Source organism: Lagopus muta, chromosome 6, assembly GCF_023343835.1.
Source record: "Lagopus muta isolate bLagMut1 chromosome 6, bLagMut1 primary, whole genome shotgun sequence".
Classification (NCBI taxonomy): Eukaryota; Metazoa; Chordata; class Aves; order Galliformes; family Phasianidae; genus Lagopus; species Lagopus muta.
In genome coordinates, this window is record NC_064438.1 from 54,496,580 (window position 1) to 54,509,902 (window position 13,323).

The following is a 13,323-nucleotide window of genomic DNA, read 5'->3' on the forward strand; positions in this document are numbered from 1 at the left end:
CAAAAACTGCAATTGAAATGCCCTCTTCAGGCATCCAAAACCTCCTCCTGTGAGAAGTCTGGAGGTGGCTATAATCAGAAACAAGGTAAGTTCTTGTTAGACTTTCAAGTTTTCTCTAATATATTTTAAAATGTTTTAAGATAACAAATGGAAACATTTACATAGATTAATCTAAGTGTTGATGTAAGTATATGAAACAGCACCAGCCTTACCATTGAATACCAGTTATGTTCCATCTGTAAATCCACCCTGTTCTTGCTGATTTGAGACAGAATTGTAGCACAAGAAAATACACTGAGAATGGGGGGCTTTTCTTCATCAGTCCTAGAATATTTCAACAGTGATGTCTAGAGAAAAAAGAAGAAAATATTTTATTGAGTCCGTAATAAATGATACCATACACAGTTCACCAGCATACAGTAAAGGGCATACAAATTTTCTGCTCCTGAAAGGAACAGGTGATATATCAGCTGACATGATAAATCATAGATCTAATAAGTCTAGTGGTTTGGAGTACTCCTATAAGGTCTCACATATCAAATTTTTAAAGTTTTCAGTGCTTATGTTCTTCACAGCAGAGAAGGGAGACCTCATTAAATCCTCTGTATTGACCTTACAGACTTTCCTGGGAAGGTATCTGTCCATTTCTTTGCAGGAGGATCCTGCTTAGCTTTCACTGTGAGCAGACAGTTGTGCTGTGACTGTGCTCTGATCATATAAATGTTGTGCCAGCATTGAGTTCCAACTAGACAGTCCATGGTGTGTGTTACTTAAGCTCAGCCTAAGGTTCAGGACTGCTTTGAGATATAGTCCAGAGTTCTTGTGCTCAAGGGTTGGGAGGATGTGCTCCATATCTGTTGTAAAGTACTCTGAAAATTTACCCATAGAAAAGACCTTAAAGCAAGGGATACTTAAAAGAAGGATGTAGTACCATTAGCCAGCTATTTTCCCCTCTGTTGTTTCTATTTGGCAAACATTGAAACTTTCTTGCATCCTGTATTCAGCAGGAATTGGACATGACTGTTTCCAGCACCACGACAAAGCAAAATTCATGGTAACAACAGAGATCTTTGTAAGACCTACATTTATTAAGTACTTTCAGATCTCCTGATTGAAGCAAAGATAAAACACCTGTCTCCAGAAAAAAACAATAACAAAAATACAATGAAAAACCAAGTGCTCTTTAAAGCATCATCCACAACATCAAACACAGGTGTAGAAGTGTTCACATGGCTTTCCCTTTTGGTGGAACTCACTGTAAGTTGTAACAGAACAGAATATCACACCTTGTTTATCACTGATCCTTCAATATAGTATAGTGCTTCTGCAGCTTCTTCATCAGCAATCAGGACTCCATCTAGGTTAGTGAGAGTCTTCAGTCGGCCGATGACACTGAGCCGGATGGAGGTGGGCTTGAGGAGACAAAAAAGGTTACTCTCATCTGTCTTCTTCTCTTTTTAAATACCAGTTCATACCAGGAGGAGGCTTCCATTTCTTTTCTGGTTATTTTACTGTCAGCTCAGGGATGTTGAGCTCTGCTGTGATCTTCAGTTTGCCAGAAACATGCAGCACAAGTTACCTTTGGGCCAATTTTGATCATCCTGATTTTATGTGATGCTGATAGAAATAAACTGGTCTGGAGTCACACGGCTTGCTCAGAATGCTACTAATCTTACAGCACTCATTAATATATGAGCTGTATTTAGGAGTTCCATTTACATGCTAGAAATATTACAAAGACAAAGAAAGCTCCATAGGACATGTGAGTGATGTTTAAAGGATTCAGAAGTGTCACTGAAGCCTCAAGACATCAACCAAATGTATCCCATAAATAGGGAATATGTTAGACTGCCCACTAGTTTAAAACAGTACATGGAATACACATTTCTCACATGATGAATAACAATGCCTTTGTCTGTGGATGTTCTTTCAATATATTTTGATTGCTAAATAACCCAAATGCAGTCTTTTATGAGCTAGCTGGTAGAATGCATCCTCTGAAAGGTGATGAGGATTTTCTGCTTTGCTCTGAACTAACTAACCGTTGTAGTCGGATGTCAAAGCAGGGATGTGTCGTACACCACATTTACCACGTTGACACAGAGTTGATGGCAAAAAAAAATTAGCAAAATTAAAAGTTTAATCTGATAAAAGCTTAATTAATCACAACAAAGAAGCACAGACTGGAACTAGCAGCTCTTATTTCTTTTTATATTTTAACAAGTATTGAGAAGCATCAGTGAAGCTTAAAGGGACCAGTGAGTGTCTGAATGGAGTTCTGTTTCCTGTTGGTTTGCTATTCAAAGTATTTAAGAGAAGTATTCTACTCAGAAAGTATTTCTGTTTGCCTGAATTGGAATGACAAAATACTCAGTATTTTTTTTAATGGTCATTTAAATACTAAGTGTTGTTCAGTGCCTCAGATTTGTAAGGGTTAACTGTGTTGATTCTCACTATGCTATTGAAATAATGTTAAAACATAGTGATTCAAAAGAAATAAAGAGAAACATTTGTTTCAGAAGCTGGTTGGGCAATATCCATGCACAAGTGTCAGTAAAAGGGCTGAGTATTGGCTTTCTCTCCAAAGCTCCAGCCAGCACAGCTGTGCTGCTGCTGAGATGCACGCAGTGCCAGACTAACTGTACGTTGGCTCACTTTCTAGCACTTGTTCAGGCTGTGACCACAGAAAAAAGCAAAGGCTTTGTGAGAACGGAGATGCCATAAAACGTTCACAAAGCTTCTTTCACTGGAAGGACCTTGGAATCAATAAGGTGCGGGACCAACTTTTAAGCCTTTACGATGTAACTGTGGACCTGGTTAGAATGCTTTCCTAGGGACTTCAAGCACTGGTATCTACCTTACACCATGGGTTGTGTCTGATGTCCAGGCTTTGTAAACTGGGAGTATGTTCACATAAGATGTTCAAAACTTCCTTGGACTCTTTCAGCTGATTCCAGCTCAGGTCAAAGAACTGCAGTTTGCTTAAGCCTCTAATGCCCTCAAGAGTGATCACATGGTTATGGCTTGCATCCAAATACTCCAGGTTGGGCTGCAAAACAACACAGGTTTGAAGACAGTTGTGTTGCCAAAAGTATTGCAAAATAAACTTTGGTTAAAGTAATCAGGTATCTTTAAAGTCAGTAATCAGAATCTTTAAATAGATATAACTGGATCCAGTGTTCAGGACTTCCCTTGCTCTGAACTGTCTCTGTTGAGGGAAGTCTAGAATGTTCCAAGACTACAAAGGAGCCATTACCTGGCAGAGCACTTTGGCATGTTATGCTAGGAAGTTTTTGAAAGGGGGAGAGTGCATCTGAGTTCATATCAGGATCCTCCTAAGTGGTAGGAGGTAACCTGGGAACTGGATCCCTGATTCCATATAGCAGGATGGGAAAGCCCAGAGGTCCTGGTTAGGACTTAAGAGTGTTTAGTCATTCCAGTCTAAAGACTACAAAAGCATCCATGCACAGTGTGGCATTTTAAGGCTGAAAATGAATGCCTTCCTTAGCACCTTGCTCCAAGACCATTTAGATTTGGCTCTTTCTATTCACCCTTACTTTGATAGTTTCTACAATTATTTCACTTGTTAGGAATGAAGGAGAAAAGCAACGTGACACGAATCATCAAGTAGCCCAGTGGCAAAGCCAGGGGGAGAATTCAGGTACTGCATGAGGTGTTACTACTTACTAAACTGAAATGACCACTGTGCAGGACAGATGTGTGATAAAGTGATAATGCTGTAATACTGTGATTCAAATGGGAGAAAATTGCTGGCTGCTAATAGGACCACAGCATTTGTGATCCTAGGTGAGCCCCCATTCTTTTGTGATGTACACTTCCTGCCTCAACCCTGTCCTGTGAGTCCACCCCACATGCATGAATATTGATGCTAGTCAAAATTTCTTCTTAAAAAAAAAAAAAAAGTTGAAAAAACCTTGATTTCTCACCAAGTCATAAATATCATTTAAAGAAGCAAAGTCATTAAAGCTGATAACAAGCTTTCGAAGTGTTTTAAATCTAGAGATGTTCTGCAGCTTCTTCAGTCTGTTTCCATGCAAATTCAAGACCTAGGCCAAAAGTACATCAGAAATTATGATTTTATCAGACATGCAGTCAAATTCTGTAGTACTCCATAGCTGCCTTAAAAATATAAAGCTTCAGCTATTGGAGTGCAAATACAAATACCATCCTATTGATAAATCATAAAAAGACTGTAAAAGGTGAATGCAGATTGACAGGTAATATTGAAAGACAACAAAAGGCTATGATTAGTCATTTTTCACTAATTTGAAGAATATTTCTTTTCTTCTTCACAAAATAAAGGCAACCTGGGTAAGATGGAAAGACAGTCTATCAGCTGATGGGAGAAGGGAACATGAAGCAACTTCAGCAGTTCCCCCTGTTTCTTAAAGAGCAGAATGGGAAGAGTGAGGCCAAGGAGACACAAAATGCAGACCCTTAGGAAAAGGCAAATTAAGAGGACAGTTGCTGGAATTACATTGCAATGAAGGTTGCTGTAAAGTAAAATGGGATTGAGAATATAAGCAGCAGACTAAAAAAAAATTACATCAGCTCACAAACCGGAGTTAAAAATGGGACAGTTTGGAAACCATTTCATAATAGGAAGCATCAGATATTTTTCATTGTTCTTTATCAAATAGGAAGCAACAGTTGTTCACACTGCATGAAACTGATGGGCAGAGGACCACAAGTTCTACTGACTTCAAGTAAACCTAAGCAATATCAGAATTGAGCTCAAATGGAAACATTAATTTGTAATTGACCATCTTTGGTTTTCTCTGGTCAACCTGAACAACAAAGTAATGATTTTGTAACACACTTATTCTGCTGAAAAAAGCAAATATTAAAAAAAAAAAGCAATACCTCACCTGTAGCTGACTGTAGATATTGGCCTTAGCTACTGAAAGTATTTTTACTTCATCTAAACAAGTAATCTTAGGCCTCACTTCTACTGATGGTGCCATGTTCAAAACTTCATCATCACGTTGCAAATCATGAGACAGAATAAAAACTTCTGTGCTTCTCATTCTCTCTTCTGCAATTATATTGCATGTAGAAAACAGAGACTTGTCTTTGACCTATGTAGATACATTAAAAAGAGGAATCTAAGATTTGTAAACTGTCTGCTTTTTACTTAAGTAATAAATCTAACATTCAGCATCGAACCAGAGGAGTTTGATCAGGGAATTCATAGCAGAGAAGTTAGGAAATCATCTTTCTGTGACACAGATCTGCTAGACATCAGGTTTAAGTTGTATCATTGCACTACCTGATGACTTTTTATATAGGTCATTATATATCATATATATCTCTGGCTAGAGCCAAAAGAGGTACACATATGGACTGAAGAGTCACAGTAGAGCAGCCTACAACTGAAGCATGGGACCAGGCAGCCCATCAGTGAATTCTGCTCTACTTCTTCCTTTCCCCAGAGCTGAATATCCTCAGAAACTCTTATTTGTACTCTTGTTTCTACCAGGCACACAGAGGAGCTCAGAGACTGAAATCACCCTTTGCACCTTGGCAGCAAGTTATGAAGCTAAATGAGTGAAAGAGCAGCATTGCATGGGTTATATGTAAAAATAAACAGAAACGATTCTTACTTGAGGAAAACTTGCTTAGGATATCAGGCAAACGAAATATATCTCCTTTCTTTTCTCCCAATACTTTACAACTCACAATTTAAACCAAACAACTAAAAAATCATTTGCTCACTAAATATCTCTTGAAAACAAGATATTTTAAAGTCAATACTATTGGTTGCACCTTGCATGGTACCTCAGGAAAGGAATTCTTACTGATATTGGGTGTATGTTTCAAATACATTTCCATTTACTATCAGAACTTAAGGGATTTGTGCTTTCTTCGCTTAGCCTTTTAGAACTACAAAATAAAAGCTTCCTCCAGCTCCCCCTATGAGTGGAAAGTGTCTCACTAATTTCCAAATAAGCTTTATCTGGATCTGATAGAATGGACAGAGGAGAACCAGACTTAAAGCTGAGCTTGGCAGGTCCTGTGAGCAGAGCAGGCTTTCATTTCACCTATTTGCTTTTTTTCATTTTGATATCTGAAGTTTCAAATTTAACCTCTACTATCACACTAGGAAAAACAAAGTACGTACCAGTGTGACGTACTCAAGGTCAGCAATGTATTCTGGCAGGACCAGGCCATGGTCAAATACAAACCACTCACACTGCCATCCACTGCTGTCACAATTTCTCTGTTTCAAAGAAGCCCACATTTCTACAGTGGAGGAAATTGAAAAAAATACATTGTTCTTAAGTGTTCATTTCAGAATGCTAATAAACCAAAGATATCTGCTTCCAGGAAGGTAGTTCAGACTTATTCCTTCCTGCTATTAGACTTTCTTTGCCATACAGACTCATAAGAGACTTTAAGTTGGCTATCTAATCTCCCACACAGAATGAGCATGTGCCAAATTCCAGCATGAAGATCACTGCCTGTGGAAGACAAACTCAGATCTGGAGATCACAGACTGCTCTCCTGCAATGTTCTGTTGCTGCACTGTCCAAAAGTACTTCATTACATCGTGATCATCTTCCTAATGATGCTGCTTTTTCTTCCATTCTAAAAAACCAGAAACAAACCCAATTCCTTTATAAAGTGACAGATGCTGCTCACTTTAAGCACCTGAATGTTTAGAAAGAACATCAAACAGAAGAGGTAAAATTATTACTCAGTCTCCACTCTGTGTTCTCCTGAAAAGGAAGGGTAAAATGGAATTTATCAGTGAGAGGATGCACATCAGTGACGGAGCACTGGAACAGGCTGCCCAGGGAGGTGGTGGAGTCTCCTTCTCTGGAGATGTTCAAGACCTGCCTGGATGCCGACCTGTGCGACCTGCTGTAGGGAACCTGCTTTGGCCGGGGGTTGGACTCCATGATCTCTGGAGGTCCCTTCCAACCCCTACAATTCTGTGATGCTGTGATCATACAATACAGATTTAAGCTCATTACTCATAACATTGTTTTTCTCTAGAAGCATGCTACTCTTACTGTGGATTAATGGCTAAAATCAGCGTGGCACAGCTCACTTCCACTCTGTGGATTAAATTAGCACAAATATTTATTCAAAGAGGGATCTTCTGACTTGTTCTTGTCTTTGAAAACAAGTAGTTCAGGTAAGCAGAGTCTGTTCCAAGAAATGAAACATCTTGACACCCAAAGTGGAAGATGAGTTTAGAAAACAAAGGTTACTTTAACCTTAAATTTTTTGCTAACAAATACCTACTGCTACATACCATTACCTGAAGGAGATGCGCCCCTTTCTAGGCTTTTCCATGGCCTGAATACTGAATTAGCTTCTGGGTAATTGACTTGGCAGATGGGATTCTTTGGACAAACTGGAGCACTGTGGCCAAGGAAAACTTTTGCAATTATCACTGTCCCTAAGTGTGGAGAGAAGACACTTAATGCTTCTAGCTTAGGGAGTGGGGATGGGATAATAAAACTATGGTGCTTAATGTAATAAGACATCTTTGACTGGTAGATGAATGGTCTATTAAGTATGTAATACATACATATATATATGGACACATATAAAATAAACATGGAATCATTATCAACATCTGTGTTTTTCAAGAAATAAACAGACTGGCAAAAAACCAAGTACGCACTGAAATACAACTTTTCTAGCTGGCTAGTATTTAAAGTAAACAAAATCTGAATTACGAGTGATTTAACGAACAGTAGAACCTGGGAGGGAAACTAATCTATGTTTAGCCGTAATTCTACAAAAGTTGTGAATGCTTGATTATCTTTGAGAGTTCTAATTTATTTTTTTGTCAGATTTGGTTGAAATTTGATCATTCCCAAGCCACAGAAATGACAGTCACACTGCATGACTGCCAAAGCCTTGTCTCTTGAAAACCAACCTACAATATATTTTTCCTTTTGGTGTCCTGTCCTGCACACAAATTAACCCAATGTATTTGTGCCTTTCTTTGCTCTGTCCTTTCCTAGAGCTTCTGGATCATGAAAAGATTAGATATGGCTAATTATTTCTCAGATGAGAATATTTCCCATGGATTCCCAAACTCCTGTCTGCAAATTACTTGTAGTAGGCCAATTCCTTTGTGGAGCTTCCTAATATGCAGAAATGCCACTGAAACAGACTTCCACAAAGTTTCAGAGCTCGTTTCAAGGTTATATATACCAGCTCTTGGCCTTGGGCCTATAGCACAAAATACAGCAATTATACAAGCCACTCAACATCAGTTTTACATCCTTCCAAACTTTGGATTACCATGCCTGAATGACTCCTCAGGATCACTCCTGTTTTTGCCTTCAGTCTTGGCTTGCTGTTTCAGAAACTCTATTCTGGGACATTCACATATGTTCAGGCTGTTACAAAGAAGGACAGCTTCATTCCTCCCAGGCTGCTGCAAAGATTAAAGGCCCAAGTATCTTTGACTTAGTCCATCCCATAGAAATGTAAACAAATTGAAGCAGCGTGAAAATATACACATGAATTACAATAAGGGATGCCAGGCAGGAAAAGTGAAGAATAAAGAGTAAATGAGAGAAAGAGAAAATGGTTGATGGTGTTATTTTAACAGAATGAGAGAAACAGACAAGATCCAACTGTTAGTTTTGTGTGCAGAGCCTGTCCTCCCCTATGCTTACATACATGTAATGCCACAAATAAGAATCTCAGTGCAGCCTTTGTAAACTAGTACAGTGCAAATGGTAACAAAGCAAAAGCTGAAAATAGCAAAAAAATATTTGAAGATAAAATCTTGCTGTCCAAAACTCTGATCTTCTCTTGGAGAAAAGCAAGAAAGGCAGACATGCAAAAGGCTGGAAAGAAGAAAAGGAGAGTAACAGAGAAGAGTGATACGCTGCCATGAATTTGTTTTTCTACTCTGTATTTTTCCTTCGTTAGGCAAAAGAAAAACTTCCTTATATGAAGTATCTCCACCTCATCTGAAGTACATTCAAAATGTGTCTGGACGAGGTCATGGGCAGTCTGCTCTTAGCGACTGCTTGAATGGGTGCGTTGGGCAAGATGATTCCCAGAGGTCCCTCCCAACCTCAAGCATTCTGTCAGCCTGTGAAAATACTTCTTCTGATCATAAGTTTTTTTACTCATCATGAAATAATGTATTACACTTGTCTGGCTATTTTTTCAGTCTGGTGCTGAAAGGGGTCATTGGGACAGGACTGACAGTTTCAAGGGTTTATGACTGGACTAACAACTAGGATCCATGCCAGCAGGGACCAATAGTAAGGGTTGGGTAGCTGGAAATACCAGAGAAAATACTGATCTTAATCTTATTGTGTTTAAGGACAAAAGATGTGGTGATTTAGTTTTAGGACAAGGCTTGCAAAACAGGACACAGGATGCTGCATTACTGGAACTGAGATTGAAAGAATTGAAAATCCTTGATACGATTTAAAATAGCCATGGTAGGAAAAACAAAATAATACTGTGTTGAAACACACAGAAATGAAAATTCAAAGGTAAACGACTGAAGAAATGATTGAATCAATGTGATCCACAGGCAGCTCACAGAGGTGCTGCAGCACCAACTGTGGAGACATTCAAGATAGAACAGCAACAGTACTGGCAAACCAACAGGGACACAGATGAGAAGCAGTGAGTGAGAAGAGATGATGTGCAACAGCAAGAGAAAGGGCAAGGGAAGGACAAGAAGACGGTGAGGAAAAATGGGAAAGTGCTAATCATGGCTTTGCCTGAGATGGCATAAAGATGTGAAGAGCGAAGCAGGAGTAAAATGAAGAAATATGGTAAGGACAGGGAAGAAACAGGAAACACAAATGAATAGAAAACTGATGAAAGAAGAGGGGAGAAGAGAGCAGCACTTTTCTGACTACTCCCTTTGCTCTCCTTTACTTATAGCAGTCTTTGTCCATTTCATAGCATACCGCATGCATTGCCATGTCATGGAAGCCATCCTCCAGTACCTGAAGCAGCTGCTTTTCTGACCACTCAGGATTAAATACATAAAAGAGATACTCCAGCTTCTCTTTGTAGTTTCTTAAGAAGAAAAGAAAGGTTTCAGGTTTTCATTATGCAGTTACAAAAGCAGACAAAATACCAGTATAGCTACTTTAACCAGAGAAAGCTGATACAAATTTAGGTAACATTTATAAGATAGCAGACTAAAATTAATGCAAATTCTACAATATTCACTGTAATCTCAAAATCACTTGCAAGAGAGAACCGTCTTTCCTGAATCTTTACAATTGGTACAATCAGCCTCCATTTCCTTGATCATATTTTACAAATATGTACCTTTTTATTTGGCTCTTGTGATGGTTTTGGCTCGGATGAAGTTAATTTTCTTCATAGGGAAAGGCTAATGTGATGCTGTGCTTTGGGTTTTTGAAGAAAATAGTGGTTATAACTCACCAATGTTTTTAGTGGTTGCTGAAAAGTACACAGAGCCAAGGGCTTTTTTGCTTCTTGAGCTGCCCTGCAGGCTGGGGGTGCATGAGAAGCTGTGAGGAAGCAAAGCCAGAACAGGCAACCCAGACTGATGGAAGGGATACCTCATACCATACGGAGTCATGATTAGCAGGAAAAATTGGGGCAAAGAAGTGGGGACATATGGAATGATGGCACTTGTCTTCCCAAGGAAGCGATACACACAGGAAGCCCTCCTTTCCTGGAAGCAGCTGAGCTTTTGCCTGCTCATGGATTAGTAGCAAATGAATTCCTTCTTTTACTTTGCATGCGCCTTCATCTTTTGCTTTACATAGAAAACTGCCTTTATCTCAACCTATGAGTTCTCACACTTCTATTTTTCTGATTCTCACCCTCCTTCCACTTGAGGAGAGTGAGCGAGAGCTGTGTGCAGGGGTTAAAACACAATGGTGCTGCAAGAGAAAAAGTCTTTAATTTGCTGAAGACCTCTACCAGGAAGGTAGTTGTAGCACGAGAAGAAAGAAAGTAACACAATCTGTTTTAACAGCAGCAAATATTACACCACTGTTGATAATTATTCCTTTGTTTCCTGACTTCACTGCCTTCCCCCATTTCTCCCTTTACCAAAATTAGCAGTAAACCAAAAGGTTGTTTCAATTTAAGAACAGTGTTGAGCAAAAAGCATGGGCTGATTCCTACATAACTGCATTTAAGGGAGATTGATGCCATAAATTGCCTGGGATCAATTGGAACAGGCTCTTGCTACTCATGAACAGATCCAACATGGCCAATTCATTCTAGGAGCTAACACACTAGGACAGTTTTCCATGCAGCCTGCAGGAAATATTGTACCACCATGATACAGAACACTCTGAGGAACTTCCTAGAAAGTTCTGTTCTCTCCAGGTAATATGAAAAGAACTCCAAATCCTATTGGCTGTACCAATCTGAGTTCCCCAGCATAGGAACAATCTGATACCCAGTATGAGCTTAAATAATTTGAGTGATGATCATTTTGTGTTTCCAACTTTATGCAAAGGATAGTAAGGGATGAACAAATCTGCTTCACGTTGTATTGAAAGAAAAGATCAAAAGAGTATGAACAGTGGTAAAACTGTAACTTTCAAAAATACAGTGACACATCAAGTCTGCAAATTTCTCAGTATTGCAAAGAAAAGAATGGATGCAAGCAGTGGTTCTGTTTCATAGCTACAAGTGGACAACCACGTGCCCTAAGACACTGAGGACACAGTTTTGGGCAGATAATTACCGATGCTTATGATGAAAACCATGTTTGCATTGTAAGTCTCAAATTGATTTGTGAAAGGAAGTGAATTAAGTTAGCACAGTGACATCGATTTCAAAATCAACACTTGGATAAAAAACTGGGCTAATCTGCATGGATACAAATCAAATTTGTGACATCCTTGACATATCCATATGTTCTCCTGTGGTACAAATGAAATACAGATGCATATACATCCAAGTGGGCTTTGCTTTGCATTGTTCATCTACTGCTCCTTTCAGCTTTCAGGAGCCTGGCCATTCATAACAACATTTACTGTCCTTTCACAGCCACATTAGGAATGGATAAAATAAGACACGGATTCTAACATCATCATTCTGAGGCACGTCTCAGGCCTAGAATTTTCTACCAAGCTACTGTGTGACCAGCAGCTTGAAGGAGATTATTCTTCCCCTCTACATGAGAACCCATCAGCATTCCCACAACATAAGAAGAACATGGACCAGTTGGAGTGACTCCAGAGGAGTCCATGAAGATGATGAGAGAGCAGAAGCACTTCTATGAAGAGAGAATGAGAGCTGAGGTGTTCAGCTTGGAGAAGGCTCTGTGGAGAACTTATAGCAGCCTTCCTAGTCCCCCAATAAAGGGACTCTATAAGAAAGCTGGAGAAAGACTTTTTACAAGGGCATGTAGTGATATGACAAGGGATAAGGGCTTCAAACTAAAAGAAGGTAGATTTAGGTATGACGTAAGGAACAAATTTTTCACTGTAAGGGTGGTGAGGCACTGGCACAGGCTGCCCTGAGAAGTTGTGTGTGCTTGTCCCTGGAAGTGCTCCAGGCAGTTTGATGTGTCTCTGGGCAAGCTGCTCTGCTGGGAGGTATCCCTGCTTGTGACAGGGAGGTTGAAACTAAATGGTCTTTAAGGTCTTTATCTGAGGAAAACTTCTTCATCGTCCGATATTATTTGCTGCTTTGCAAAGTCTTTTTACTCTTTGAAATCACAGATTTTAATTTGTTAACATGGCAGTGCTGCACTAAATAGCACTTATGCACTTACTCTGCTACACTGAAGGTTTCTTTTTCCAGAAACGTTTGGAGCTTCTCTTCAAATATCAGCCTTAGGATTTGATTGTGCACTCTGAATGCACGGTTTATTTTCACTCCAATGATATCATACGCTCTGAAATCCCTGCTACAAAATCGTGACTGAATTAGATCGCAACAGGAACTAAACCTGAATGTGGAAATACACAGAGGAAACAGTGTTAATATTTTCTTCTTCAGCGCAACCCACATTATTTTATTCAGTTCCCTATTCAAAAGAAAGAATCACAAGCAATACATCCGGCCTTTTTCATTTCATTACAACTTCATTCTCTCAGATGGAGATACATAAATTTACCTAATTGTATTCCAACGCCGCATTCAAAGTTAAGCATCAAACATCAACACCCAACCATACGTGATTCTTTTCTGTGTTCTTTTTCTCTACTTGCACTCTTGTATCTACAGTCTGTTTAAATCCTATTTCACTACACAGATTAGCAGATCTATGCTTATAAGTGAAGCCATGCATGAAGTGAGCAGAGTCTGCAAGAACCTTCAACAGTTTCTAGCTTAAAACTTGAGGAAGAAGAGGTGGTC

General features: G+C 39.3%; 1 protein-coding gene across 1 annotated transcript in view; it reads right to left on the reverse strand.

Annotated features, from left to right (window-relative positions):
- Positions 1 to 13,323, reverse strand: part of LRRC9 (leucine rich repeat containing 9) — a 38,604-nt gene that overhangs the window by 14,413 nt on the left and 10,868 nt on the right. The window contains exons 11-20 of the mRNA XM_048949490.1: positions 12,737 to 12,913; positions 9,930 to 10,041; positions 8,287 to 8,422; positions 7,283 to 7,429; positions 6,143 to 6,264; positions 4,890 to 5,099; positions 3,948 to 4,067; positions 2,858 to 3,049; positions 1,287 to 1,412; positions 213 to 347 (exon numbers count right to left, since the gene is read on the reverse strand). Coding sequence (XP_048805447.1) covers positions 213 to 347; positions 1,287 to 1,412; positions 2,858 to 3,049; positions 3,948 to 4,067; positions 4,890 to 5,099; positions 6,143 to 6,264; positions 7,283 to 7,429; positions 8,287 to 8,422; positions 9,930 to 10,041; positions 12,737 to 12,913 — 1,477 coding nt within the window. The remainder of the gene's footprint in view (positions 1 to 212; positions 348 to 1,286; positions 1,413 to 2,857; positions 3,050 to 3,947; positions 4,068 to 4,889; positions 5,100 to 6,142; positions 6,265 to 7,282; positions 7,430 to 8,286; positions 8,423 to 9,929; positions 10,042 to 12,736; positions 12,914 to 13,323) is intronic.